At 40.5% G+C, this 14,537-nt stretch overlaps 1 protein-coding gene across 3 annotated transcripts in view; it reads left to right on the top strand.

Annotated features, from left to right (window-relative positions):
* Positions 1-7,031, top strand: part of RNASEH2B (ribonuclease H2 subunit B) — a 40,229-nt gene extending 33,198 nt beyond the window's left edge. For 2 of the 3 annotated variants that reach the window (XM_015851853.2, XM_015851854.2), the window contains one exon: positions 1,834-2,505. In XM_015851853.2, coding sequence (XP_015707339.1) covers positions 1,834-1,941 — 108 coding nt within the window. In that variant the 3' untranslated portion in view covers positions 1,942-2,505. Of the gene's footprint in view, positions 1-1,833; positions 2,506-5,072 lie in introns of those variants that run through there. The other variant, XM_015851856.1, reaches the window with a different exon arrangement.
* Positions 7,032-14,537: the final 7,506 nt, after the last annotated feature.

Consider the following 14,537-nt stretch of genomic DNA (forward strand, 5'->3'; position numbering starts at 1 on the left):
AATTTAAAAAAAAAAAAGCAAAAAAAAAGCCTAATGGCAGATGTCTGCAGCTGTATCATCATTAACTTTCAGGTGTAGTCTGACTTGGGTCTTCATGTTCCATTGTGAACTCTTCTGAACTGTTGTTTGACTGTATTTTATCAGTGAACATTCCAGTGAAACTCTCAGTCTTTGACATGTTTTAAGATGCTCAGCTGATGTTTGCAAAGCTCTTTGAGATCAATACATGATAAATCTTATGGCATAGTGATTGCAAGTGTTATATTGGTTATTTGAAAAAGAGGCAAAGGTGGCAGCGTGCACTTAAATTCCAAGGGCTGTGAAGACAGGCTGTATTTTAACATAGAAATATTGGTTGTGCACTTATTTATGTCAATTTAGCACAGTTAAATCAGCACTTAGCTTGCAGTCTGCCAGCTCCAACACAAGTTTGGAGGCCAATTCAAATCTGAGTCCAGTGTTGCTTGCCACTATACTATTCCTAGGAGAGCAACATAGATGTGAAAAATAGATTGTCTGTGTTTGCCAAGCTTGTGAGGCTTGTACTGGGTTGTTTCTTGTAGTACTGAAAGAAAATGAATCCTTTTGTGGTCTACTGAGAGCTAAAATGTCCCTCTGTGCTGGTCTTGTGACCTTGAGGCCTTAAGGCTGACTTTGTTCTTAAGAAGTACTTCATTCTTTGCAAAGAAAAGCAGCTAGTGACAGATAAAGCCCTTTCTCAGTTTCTTAAGTAGTTTCATGTTTGGGGCACACACTAGTTTTGGAGTGAAAAGATTGATCCCTGAGTGGAGATGACGACTGGTGTAAAAACTACATGTTTTCCCCTTTCTCTCTTATCTACCTCACTGAGCATAAAGGTAGACTATGTGAGGAGAGCAAATTCCTTTTAATGTTAAATATGATAATGAAGCAAGTTTATGAGAGATTCTGGGAAGATAGCTATTGGATTCCATGTAGTATAGTACTCTTTTTCTTTCTTTAAGCATTTTTTATGTTTGTACAGTAACACAGTCATACTGTAGTTATATATCTCCATCTTGTCTGTAACCTTCAAGCTTATCCCAAGTAGTGTGATTATGAGGTCCTGCAGTCTGAGAAATATCCTAAAGGAAGGACAATGTGAAGTTTTCTTAATAGGGGGAACACCTAGAGATTTAAAACATAACATTTTAAAATGTAAGAAAGAAAAGAGGTCAGCTCTGTTTAAACAAAGGAAAAAAAAAGCCTCATAAAATGTGTTTTAGGTGTAGAAGTCTGGGAAGTTGTCCCAGTGGCCTCAAAGTGCTTTGCAAATGTTGGTTACCTTCTTCATTCTCAGTTCTTCGGTTTCTTTTCTCTTTATTTCGCTGCACATGAAGAATTTGATAATAAATCAGTGTGAATTATTCATCATCAGTAATGCAAGGCTGTAATTCAGCCTGCTGACAGCATAATCATGAGATTGAGTCGGAGGGTACAGTATGCATCTGTTATATTGCATGCATTATTCCTCTTAATGTACACTCAGGGATTATCCAAAAGTAAACGTTTGAGTTGGGATATCTCATTCTGCAGAAAGGAAAAGATGTTTCGCCTCCTTTTCCTTGTAATTGATTCTCTGTCTTTGTCTGAGGTTAAGCAGTTTATGACAAGTATTTTTCTGATTGAATAATCTCAAATTTGTTTTGTAAGGTGTTTTTTTATCTCCCTAGAATTTAAAGCCTGCATAGCATTATCTTGCTAAAAAAGTAATTCAGATTCTTACTTGACTTGACTATTATAGGAGTTTGTACCTTATACTCCCCTCCTATGAACATGCTTTTTAACTTGTTCTGTTCCTCATTTCACTCACAGACAAACACCAAGATGTCTGCAGCTCAGAAGGCTCTGGCCAAAGTTGATAAGAGTGGAATGAAATCCATTTCTTCTTTTTTTAGCTCCAAACCTAAAGCATCAAAATGAACACTTGTTCTTGAAAAAAGTTTTATATAGTGGTTACTTTTACATTAAGCTATTTCTTGGTTGGTTTTGTTATGTTTTGTTTTTGTTACTAGTGTATTTGAGACACGTCTGTGTCTGTGGTGGAGTGTGATGAAGGTATCTGTGGGACTGCTGTTGCCTCAGTACCGTGGAGAAATTCCAGCCTGGATTTAGCATGTACCATACAGTGCAGCCATATTAATTCATCTTCCAGGGCAACTTCAGTCAAGATCACCACAGAGTTTTTTCATTGCACTTCATTCTATAGACGTGGCCTTTCCTGTGACAAGTGTTAAAGGAGAGGATTTTTGTTCATTAGGAGTGTCGTTTTTTGAAACGCTCTGGAGGTTTTTACTCAGTATAACACCCAAATGGGGTGGCATAATCAGATTTCTCTGTTGATGAGAATCTAGGTGCTGAAGTGCATCACCACTAGCACCAGTTTATCAAGGCAAAGATGTATTGGGATTTTGGTTTGGAACGTGCTGGAAACAATTGTGATAAATCTCAACATCCATGTAATGCAATAAAGTGCTTTGTATAACAGTTTGTGTTTATTGTGTGTTCTGTATGTTTCAAGGGTTGGGTTCAGCTTCAAGGCTTTTCTTGTGGGCTTTTGGAATTTTTCTGTGTACGAATTGTAATCCTTAAAGAATTACAGCATTGCTGTGGGCTTAAATGATAAATCTCTTAACACATAGTAATAAGGGATTATTTTATGTTTAGTTCCGAGGTCCTTACAAAAATAATCAGGGAAGGATTTACTTAAAGACAGAAGTGTGCATTTGAAAAAGCCTATGTGGTGTTGGATACAAAATTAAAACTGTTGAGTATCTTAGATAAGATTTAGGTTTATGAGGATGTGTGCAGGGTTGGACCGCAGCTTGAACATACAACTCACTCTTGTACATATTCTTTCTTCATTGCAAAGTATTCATGTATTATACAGATTGATACAGATGTCTAGTATGTTGCAACCGCCAATGAAAAGACTGAATAAGTGTAGAGTTACTTCTCCCAGTTTATCCAAAGTGGACCCAGAATGACATTCTTTAGAATAAATAAACACTTTTCAGACATTCTGAAGAATCATTGCTATGTCTTCCTTATTTCTGGAAGACAGTTTGTAGCATTTCTCGGTATACATCCGAACAGTAATGTGTGATTCAGACTCTGTTGATTTTGTTTTTAGTTAGAATCATTCTCCCAAGTCATTTGGTACTTTAATAAAATTCCACTCGTGAATGTAAAGCTTTCTAAATCAATATATGGGGCTAGGCAATGGTAGGGGACACACAGAAAAACGGTGGGAGTTATGTGGAAGTTTAGAGAAAGGTCTATTAGGTAAGTTTAAAAAATAACAGTACGTGTCATTGTGATAATTTTGGGAATTGCCATCTTGCCTTTCTTTTCTGCCTTACTTGTCTGGACTAAAGTGAAAACAAACCCTGCAGCAGACGTATTTGTTTATCCAGAGGGTTTTCTTACTGTGAATTGGAAATAACAAGTACTCGTTGAGCCTGGAATGAGCAACTGCAGTTGTGAACTTGGAAGGGTCAGGTTTTGAAAAGCATTCGACTTAGCCCAGCAGTTTCTTTTGAGAATGAAAGATGCCTTCCAAGTTGGTATGGGTAGAAAAAGGGATGCACCAATGATGAAGCCTTTTGAAGAACGCTAATGAAAGTGCAGGATAACGTAATGAAAAAGGAACAGTTGGACATTTATTGTCATGTTAATGGTGAAGCTGTGTGCAGTAAGCCTCATCTTAGGGAATGTTTTGGAAAACAAGAGGTAAGAAACTGCAGCACTTAAAGAGAAAGCCAACTCAAAGCATTGGGAAATTATGAGAAAGGAAGCAAGTGTGGAATGGGCATTTAAGCAGAAAAACATGAATGGGAGAGATTTCAGAAGAAGCAAGCGTTGAAGTAGGACAGATGATAGTATTTGTCATTCTGGATACATAAATCTGCTTCTTTCAGTATGTTTTTAAATAGCTTTGGGAATGCATCAAACTGTTAATTGACTGAACAATTTGAGAACACTTCTAAGAACAAACCCTGTTTCTCTGTCAGATTTCAGGACAGAAGGGCAGACCTGATATGGATGGAAGGCTTTTGGGGACTTCTGATATGGGCTTTTCTTTTTTACTTTCTCTAGACATTGCTTTCACATCAATCTGCATGTAAGAAATAGCCTAGAGTTCTTCTGTACATGCTTGTACTGTGCTGTAGTTTGTCACATCTCAACTTCAGCTGGCTGCTGTGCTGTAACTTACAACAACTGTAGTTGGAATAGTTACTGTGTCTTTGGGCAGAAACTGGTGCACGATAGAAGAACACAAGCCGTTTCCAAGAGCCATTACAGCTTTCATGTGAAAACAAAGCTCTTTTCCTGTTAGGAAGGAATGAAATACATTTAGTAACTTTGAAACTTCCTTAACATGTAGCTGCGAGAAGTTACGAAGAACGCATGGTGCCAAATACATATAACAATATTTCCTACCACAGTGAGGATTTAAATATAGTTACAATGACTGGCCAGCAGTAGCACTAGGTCGTTATGAAGTGCTGCTTTGCTATTTCTTGCTTGGTTAGCTTAGTTCGAGACAGTATGCCAGCACCATTCAGAAATGTGGTTTTACTTTATTCCTCATTCAGAATTAGCGTGCTGTTTCTACACACTCGTGTAAATATCTGATGAGTTGCGATGCTTTTATTGCGGTTGGTTTTGGATTAAGCTGCTCTTGTAGTCCCACTCTTTTAAGACTTCACATTGCACACAGGCTGACATCAGTGGGCATGGAAAACTTCATATGGAAACAAAGCACTGACTTGGGGATATATCAGGTTTGGACTTGCACATTAGTTTCAGTCTGAAGTAATAAAATTGGTTCTATTTGTAGAAGTGACAATTGATGATTTATTTATTTTTTCAGTGAAAATGATGGCACAGTTGGTAGAATTTGAATTCAGATCTGAAATTTAGAAGAGTCAGTGATTCTTTCAGGTGTTAATTGCAACTGACTTAATGGCTTTTAGAGAGAAAGTAAATGCATGGATGCTTACTTGAATAGATGAATTCTTATGCCTAGGGTTTTTTTCTTTTCTTTTTAGATGCCTGCACAAAAACATTCAAAGAAGAAATTAAAGAAGCATGAGGAGACTTGCTAATATTATTTTAAATTGCCATAATCTCAAAGCAGCTTTTAAAGGCTTTTTTAACACACTTTCTGAAAATAAATGCTTAAAGTTAGACATGCCCTGTTCCAAGAAAAAGCAAATCTCAGCAGATTAACATTGTTAAATATGCGGTGTGTTAAACATACAGTGCTTCAGATTTTATAGCTTATCCACTATTGGTCTATCAGGCCCTTCCAGGAAAGCACTTACAAGCATGCCTAATGTTAAGCACATGAGCAGTGATCTTAAAGTCAGCAGTGTTGTTCGTGTGGATAAGTGCTTTGCTGGACCAGCGCCTAAAGTCCTGTTAGGTGCTGAGCATCCTGATCCATATCCAGCAAAGCACTTATGTCTATGCTTATCTTGAAGTGGAAGAGCTGGTCTAACTAATATTTGTGCATTAGTGTTTGCCATGAAACCTCTCTTGGCACAGTGACTCACGTGCTTAAAATTAAGCACCTGCCTATGTGTTCTGCAAGATCAGACCAACAGCATCCTTGAGCAAGTACTATGTAATTATATGATTTTGTATGAATTTTCTATTTTCTGGTTGTTTTTAACCGAGCAAATGATTTTAGTGGCGGTAATTTCAAGAATTAGAGGCTTGTGTAGCAAAATGCTTTATGCAATTTTCACATTTATATTTCAAATTCCAGCCAAGTTCAGCAAAATTCTCTTATGGACTAGAAGTCCAATTGTTCAGACTTAAAAACATCAAAGAATGGAAAATGTTAACTTTTTATATTTTAAGGACATTTCAGTTTTTTTCTTCTTAAGACTTATTACGCTGAACTTAATATGAATGATTTTGTCCAACCCTATTCTGGTATCCAGAAGAGGTTACCTGGCTCAGTATGTGTGAGCAGGCTGATTCTTGAAGTGCTAAGGCTAGAGCAAGGGTTTGTGTTGAAAGGGGCTAATGGAGAAGTTGTAGTTCTGTTTTTTTCTTCCTGGGGGAATGAAACCTAACCATGATTAAATCAACATGTACGTTTTCTAGTGTTGAGAACAAAGCCAAAGCCTATATAGTCCTTTAGGTAAGAACAAAAGAAATAAGGGAGACCTCATTATATTATTGTTCTGAATGTATAAAAGATGTTTTCTATGGAATGTCAACCAGAGTTCATGTAAAATATGGAGGAAATGGATGCTAATGAGATCCTTAATGATATGCCAAGACGAAGACTGACATTTTTAACTTAGATAACTTTATCAAATTGCCTTTGCTATCTAATTTTTTGTTATAGAACTTTTAAAGTAATGAGGGACAGGATTTTAAGCATCATGAATGTTTATTTCTATGCATTTTAACTATGAACCCGATTCACTGTAATACCTACAGCACATGACCAAAATGTTCTGTAAATCTTGAATGTGTTTGAGGCATTCTGGATCAGAAATCAAGAGATGCTTTGCTTCCACAAGATTCGTCCGACTTCAAGTCAAACAAGAACATCCAGAAGAGTTCACTAGTACATTCCTGAAATCTGAAAGATGAAGAGGTGTCGGTGTATTCAGTTTTCCTTTGCGTTCATAGTTATTTTTTTTGTTTCAAAATAGGAAAGAACTGAACTGTGAACCTTTTACAAATCAGGTATGAAAGGGAATTTGAGAAATTTGCACTGAATTCTTTGTTACCTTCACACTTGTCAATGTTCACTGTCCCTTTTCAAGGAAAAGGAATATATGTGTTTTAGTTTTCTGGGTGATAACGCATGAATATTATGTGGGTCCAAGGTGAAGTTTCTATTTTTCTAACTTGTATTCAAAAAGTACTTGATGTAAAAATAAGGCTATATATTTCAGAAAACTGTTGTTCCATTTTTTTTTATTTCAGATTTTACTTCTAACTCGTGCAAAAAATAAATAAATAAATAGATAAATTTGGAATAATTTGTTGGTTATTCATTAATTTCACAGAGAAATAACGAAGAGAAATGCGGTTCCATCAGAATGCAAGTTCCATTGGCCACTCAGACTGAGCTGAAGGGAAAAAATGAATCCTGAGATAGATAGAAATCTAAGAGTTTTGGTAAGACAGATTCAGTGCTGCAGTGTTGTTAATCCTTGAGGACTTCACTGTACAGGTAGTCTAGTGAAAACCCATCTATGTTCCCATCTGTATACGTGTAGTTGTTTTTATTTATTACTTTTAGTTGTTTGCTTGTTCGTTTTTTTTTTCTCTGGTTTTGTTTTGGGTCAGGTTATTGGGGTCTTTTTTTTTCTTCATGGTGGTGTTTTTGTTTCATAGAAGGTGTTCAATCAGACTCAAAGGAAAAGCAGTTCCTTAGTCAGATCATTATTCTGGTTTCGCCAAGTATTGATATGAGGCTGCAGGGCTGTTAGTAGACTTACTGCCATTTCTTTTGCAAAATTCAGAGAACAAAGGACAAAGCGAATGTAGAGGGGGTTTCTGTGTGCATTGTTTGGTTGGTTTTTTGTTGGTTTGGTTTTTTTGGCAATTAGATTGGTTTATTGGTATTAATGAGAACCAAGCATGAAAAGCCATAAGGTTTATACCATTTCAGACCCATCGCTTGCCAGCAGTTTTCTGTTGAAACAGAATGACCAGTGCTAAGGACAAAGCACATAAAGCACCTTCTGTTTAAATGTGAAATGGCATTTACACTGCTAAGCTTAATAAAGACAATTTGCAAAGTAATGCAAAGGCTGGACAATTGTCACAGCTTAAGGGTCTTAGGTTAGCTCTCCAGTACCTTATGTGCCCAACACTTAAATCTTTTGGGGTCTGTCACATCACAAATGGCCCTAATTTTTCCAAAGAGCCCTTTTTAATGCATTTGGTTGCGAAGCAAGCAATGTTACCACAGCTAAAACCATGCCTCTCTGAGGTTCAGCAACTGTTTTAAAAGGAAAGCTGATTGAAAATTGAAAAGCTGTGCATTAAAATTCAGCTTCTTGGTTTGGTGTATGTTCACTGAATGAGCATTCATTATGTTCATCCTTTGCTTTTTCACTTTGAGAGCTGGGTTCTTTTTCTGAAGATGCTAAGTGCAAGAGGGTAGTTATAGACTAGATATTACGAAGAAGTTCTTTACTGAGAGTGGTGAGGTACTGCAACAGGTTGCCCAGAGAGGTTGTGGATGCCCCCTCCCTGGAAGCATTCAAGGCCAGGCTGGATGGGGCTGTGAGCAACCTGGTCTAGAGGGAGGTGTTTCTGCCTGTAGTAGGAGGGTTGGAACTAGATGATCTTAAAGGTCCTTACCAACCCAAACTGTTCTATGATTCTATTCTATGAAGTAAGCCACTCATTTCACTTCATTTTAATCACCTGCAAGTTGAACCTCTATGCAGGTTCTCCATTATTAATAGAGAGAATCCTGAAAAGGTGACTATATTCCAGGAAGAATCGTCCACTGGAGCTATGGCTCACCTCCAGTACTGTGTGGGGTTTTGAGTACCACAGTACAAAAAGGACGTAAAACCATTAGAGAGCATCAAAGGAGGGCTACAGAGATGCTGAGATTTCTGGAGAGGAAGACATATGGAGTGGCTGAGGTTCCTTGACTTGTTACCTCCTCCCTCCCTCACAATTTACTGTTCTGTGATTGTAAGGGCAACATTTGTTAGTGCTTGTTTTGGAGTCCACTCTCCAGTGCCTGAAACATTCCCACCAGCACACAAGGAAGCACTGGGAAATTGAACTAAGCTGCCTGCTTAGCAAGCAAGCAATGAAGGTAGGCAAGTTTATCCAGACCCCCTTTTCCAGACATGCGCTTGTGACTGATTTTAAGGAGTTTTAGACCCTTAATTTCCAGTTATTGTTTCTCAGCTGTTAACTGCCCCCCACCCCTCTGGCTGTGATGCTGTGAGGTATTGGTGAGGTACATCCGGGCTTTCAGTGTGAATTAAAGCAGCAGCCAGCAGCCAAGGGGTCATAAATGCTTAAGCTGTTAAGGCTCAGCTGAAAGAGTATATCCAAGCATACCCTTCAGCTCTCTGTCCCTCAGCCTTCAATCTATAAACTGTGAATTATGTCTCCCAGCCTCATCACAGTGATTTGTGACAGGATTACATTTAAATAAAAATATATTTAAAATTGAACCCCGTGAACTCAACCTGAACTTTTCCATATTCCCACACGCCTACCACAAGGAAGAATACCTCCTTGGAGAATGGAACTACACAGAGACACCAATTTGCTCTGATTTCAGGAAAAGCAGTGTGGGATTACCACTTGGTTCATGACACTATGGGAGTCTGACAATAGAGTGTCCGGGCCCTGACCTGGGCTCCCAAACCTCAGTAGAGGGAAGTTTTCTTCTAAATCCAGCAAAAGTTGTTAGGCTGTGCCCTAAGGAATAGAAGCTTTGTGGAGGATTTAGGACAACCAATTGCTCCCACAAGCAAAAGCCCCTAGAGCTTTTGTGCTGCTTTAGTAAGCACAGATTGAAACCTCTGGCCTTCCTGGAGTATTGAACTATAAGCCCAGCAGAAGAATGTAGGGTTGTAGTGGGATGATTGCTCCCAAGGTAACATACTGGATGGCACGTTAACTCAGCAGCTTGCAAGGTCTGCAAGCATGTGCTCAAGGGCTGAAGTAGAGAGGGGAGAGAGATAGAGCTTGGACAGCAAGGGAGAACAAAGACAACCAGAGCTCAGCACTTTTCCATCCCCTCCTTTTGTCAGGAAGTTAAGCAGTAAATGCTTTTCTTTAGTTGTACGAATGGGATGTGAAAAGCACTCGGTAGTGTGCAACCATAAGGAGAAAATCTTACTGGACCTTTTTAAGAGAAAACCACCGCAGAAATGAGTTGGCTTAGTAGCACTTGTAAGGATCAGAGGGATTCTGGGACCAGAGTTTTCCAGGGTCCTACTCAGCAGTTCTTTGCAGAGGACGATTTACTTTTACAGTGCATGAAAAGTTCTGCTTGGCTTTGAAGACCACTGAGAAGTATCTATCCCAGGGGACTTGGAGAATAACTACAAGCAGTGGCTTGCTCAGATGCCTTCATCCTTGTGTCCATGTGTTCTGCCCTGGATACACAGAGGTGTTTTAAACTCTGCCAAAATTTAACCACATAAATCCTATTGAAAATAATGGGACTTGTGTAGCTAAATTCTGCCCTGGAGTTTGGAACTTTTGAGTTTAAATAATCAGCAGGTATTAACACATTGATGGGTTGACAGAGAGCAAGCTCTTATCCTAACAGTACCAGGTACTCATGAATGAAGGGGAAATGATTGGGATTGTGGTTGAGAGAAGGGCATCAGGCATCACTTTGCTGATTTTAGCGACATTTTTGACACAGTTTCCAATAGTATTCTCGTAACAGCACCACTAGTCCTTTCAGCAATCTTTAACATCCTCAAGCACTGCTTTCAAGTTTTGTCTCCTGTCATGTGGCTAGGGATGAAATAAGTAAGGACTTAATGAACAGGGGACACATTCTTGAGGGGGATCAGGGAAAGAATTAAAACAGAAGCTGGGGCCAGGGCAGATAGGTCAGCAGGAGAAGGGAGCAGGGAGTTGGAGAAGACAGTGCCGGACAGGTTTCTGTCCTGCAGCCAGATACATCTGTGCTGGTTTCCTTCCCAAGACCTATGGATTGCAGCTTCCAGACAGGTTCTTTGGGCTGCAGGAATGGAGTAGGGTCATCTCTCTGGACACAGCAGATGTATCCAGGAGCAAACAAATGCCTCTGGGAGCTTCAGGCCTCAGGCATCTCCATCCTGCTAAATCTGAACCCACATCTGTGTTTATTTTTTCCCTCTCCCACTGGTAAAGCTGACCTTCCTAACAGGAAGAGTTGAAGAGGTGTAGCTGGCATCTGAGTCATTTTGATTTGGTTCTTGACTTCCTCTAAAACCCCGCTGAGATCTGGGATGAGGTACACCTTTATTTCCTCATGGAGGAGAGAGAGGAAAGACTGAAATCTGTGTTTTTCCCCCTGCCTGTGGTTTAGTGATGCCTTGTATTTTTAAGGTGAACTCCTTGAGGCAAGACCCATTTCTTCAGCTATGTTTGGTGCAGCCCTTGGCTTACCAGGAGTCTTGATCTCCAGCTGACCCTTGTAAACTCGACCGTAGGAACTGTGCCTTACTGAAGAATGATTTGCCCATCTAAAATATCCATTAAGCAAAAACAAAAAGTCCTCCCCGAGCAGTATTCAGTGCTTTTTGATATTGCCTTTAAGTTGATTTATTTAGATGCTTTGTTTTTGATGTGCAGCCCTTACTGAATGCCATGTATTTACTGAATATCTGATTGAAACATTTTTTAAAAGACTTTATTCTTCAGCTTGTTCCTTGGGCTCCAAATTCATGTTGATTTCCTGGCATAAGCACAGCTCCTTGGTCCATTCTGACTGCCTGATGACTGTGGGCTGCTGTTGGTCAACAGCTCCTGGGAAGCAGGATGAAGCTAACGGTCAAGGGCAGGGCATAATTACATAGAATGCTGCTGAATGCAGCCAAAAATAACCAGGGGAAGGCAAGGAGGAGGAGCGAGGGCTGTGCTGCATGAGCTGCATGACAACAATGTGGGCTGAGCAGAAACTCAAGCCATATCCTATGGAACTCAGTCATTACTGGGTGCAGGACCTCAGCTCCCTACCCTGAGGATGCTGCCTGGCAAATGCAGAGCTGGCATTGGATGAACAGGGATGTGGCATGGCTCTCCCATCCATATGGCACTTAAGTGGCTCTACTGCATTAAAACTGCTAGCAAAGCAGTGTGAATAACAAGCGTAGGACAAGAGGGAGCAGCCTCCAGTAGCACCAGGGGAGGTTCAGGTTGGGTATTAAGAGAAGTTTCTTCTCAATAAGAGTGGTGAGGCAGCGGCACAGGCTGCCCAGGGAGGTGGTGGAGTCACCGACCCTGGAGGTGTTCAAGAACTGTGTGGATGAAGCACACGGTTAGTGGGCATGGTGAGGCATGGTGTTGATGAGCTGACTGCTGGACGAGATGATCTCAATTGTCTTTTCCAACCTTAACGGTTCTATGATTCATGCAGCAGCATGCTGGTTTAACCCTATGTGGAAGTTAAGATAGGGTTGAAAACGTGTATTTCTATTTTAAAAGGCTACCGCCAGGCTCCTTTCCAAGGATGGGTTAAGTAGACCCATTGTCCTGTCCTTACTGCATCTTGAAGTTAAACAGCCCCGTGATCTATGAACTTGAATCATGCAGTTAATTACCCCACGTCCCCGCCCCAGTCCTCACCCCACCCCCCTTTGCTCTTGAAATACATTATATTTCTTTGACAGCCCGCCGAGAACAATGTCTGCTTTTGTGACAGCGACATTGCCAGTGGTGTAAAAATCTATGCATCTGTCAGGTTTCCCCATGTGAAACATAATTGCTTAATTTCCATTTGAAAGTACATCCCTGACATTAGAACAACGTAGACACACCAAGGATAACAGTGATTTCCTGACACCTAGAATGGGGCATAATGCGGTAATAAATAAGTGTGCAGAATGAATGCTCCGCACACAGAGGGAGCAGATCCGAATTTACAGCTGCAGATGAAGTGTTCCTCGAGAAAAAAAAATAAAAAATTATATATATTTAAAAAAAAAAAAAATAAGAAAGAAAGAAAAAGAAAAAAAGCAACAGATTAGCATCAGTGTGAGTCTATGTCAACCAGATGGCTCGCTGTGGAAAAAGCTTCCCTGCTTTATTCCAGTAACCCTGACTAGCAGGCTGAATGTCTTAGATGAGAAGAGAAAAATGATCTCATTCAGGACTTTTTTTTTCCCCTTGCATACATGCAGCTTGAGCTGAAGAAGGGAAAAGCTCTGAAAAGAGCACAGAAGTTGTCCCTGAATGGTGACATGTGAGACGTGGTGGACCACAGGGAGCTCATGGACATGGTTTCAGAAATGCAGAAAGAACAGCATGAAAGCACTGCATCACAGGTGGGTAGGAGGGAGCCTTGGGGACAGCACCTTGAGATGGTGATATGCTGTTCTTCTGGCTTTTCCCTACTTTGTGGAATCGTAGCACCATAGAATGGCCTGGATGGGAAGAGTCCTCAGAGATCACTGAGTTCCAACCCCCTGCCTAGGACAGGGTTAGCAGCCTCTAAATAGGACACTAAATCACACTGCCCAGGGCTCCATCCCACCTGGCCTTGAATACCCTTTGGTGCAGATGGGATATCCACTGTGGTTAGGCACATTGGCCTTAACCTGCCAATGGACTTGGCAATAGAGCACACAGGTAGTTCATATGGAGGCAGCTACATGAGCTGCTGCCTGGCCCTGGCCACCCTGCCTTGTTTTACACATGTAATTGAATGCTTGTTAGTTCAGTTCACTCCAGAGTCACTGTAGACAGAATTATATCTTCATTTGAGTGCTGACAAGGGTCCTCGTGATGCCTCCTTCTGCTGATCGTGGGGAAGAAAAATCCCATTTATAATAAGACTCTGAGCTTGACCTGGAGTCAGACAGGATAAGCTGAAGCTCAGCTACCTGCCTTCAGGGCAGTGAATGCCCTCCCATCATGGGGCAGGTCAGGATGCCCTCACCAGCCACTTACCTGGGTCATACATCACCTTCCCTGGAGGTATTGCAGGTTTACAGCTGGGGAAAGGTCCTGGAAGCAGCAACTCAAAGAAGGCCAAGTCTACTTAATTGTACAGACTTTTGAGACCCAATACTAGATTAATTGCTGTGGCTCACTACTGAACTAACATTTCAAGCACACTCTAGTGCATTGTTCTATATCAGGCCATGTTGTTGGACACCGTGCTTTGCAGAGCAGGAAATTTGGCTTGGAGTGTCTGGATTCCAGTGAGGAAAAAAGAAGTGCATTTTAGTGATGTTGTGATGAGAGCCATCCTACAGAGAGGTCATAAAAGTAATTGGGGTGACTTGACCTGTCTTATCTGCAATAGCTAGTAGATATGAGAGTGTCCCAAAGAATGGGAGATGGGAGTCCTTCTCAGTGGAGAGAGTGTGATGTTGTTTGACAAGGCCTGCTTCAAGGTGTGATTCACAGGGCAAGAACTGAATGGTTATTTTTTTTCGGTTGTCTTTGTTTTAGTTCTGTGTCCAGTGGAAATTTCTCACAGTAAGAATGGAGGAGGATGTTTAACTTTGATTGGGCCCATGGTAGAATTAATGTGCATGCAATATCCAGTCCTTGATTCTTTGCTTGTCTTTGGCAGTGAATGAATGTCTGTCAGTGCAAATGTCTACAAAATTACTATTTTAATGACCTGTTTGCTTCAATTAAGGCCTGGCTATTATCTTTCCAAGAAGCGAAGGGTTGGGGAGGGGGAGATGAAGCGAGAGAAAAGAGTTGATCACTGGGACGCGTGAGCAGAGCATTTAAGGGGCCAGCTGAAACCGAGAGTAGATTTGGAAAGGCTGTGTGATGAATCTGTGACATTGCAATATTTCAATCATCACATTTCAGATTCTGGT

Source organism: Coturnix japonica, chromosome 1 (assembly GCF_001577835.2).
Source record: "Coturnix japonica isolate 7356 chromosome 1, Coturnix japonica 2.1, whole genome shotgun sequence".
In the NCBI taxonomy this organism is placed as follows: Eukaryota; Metazoa; Chordata; class Aves; order Galliformes; family Phasianidae; genus Coturnix; species Coturnix japonica.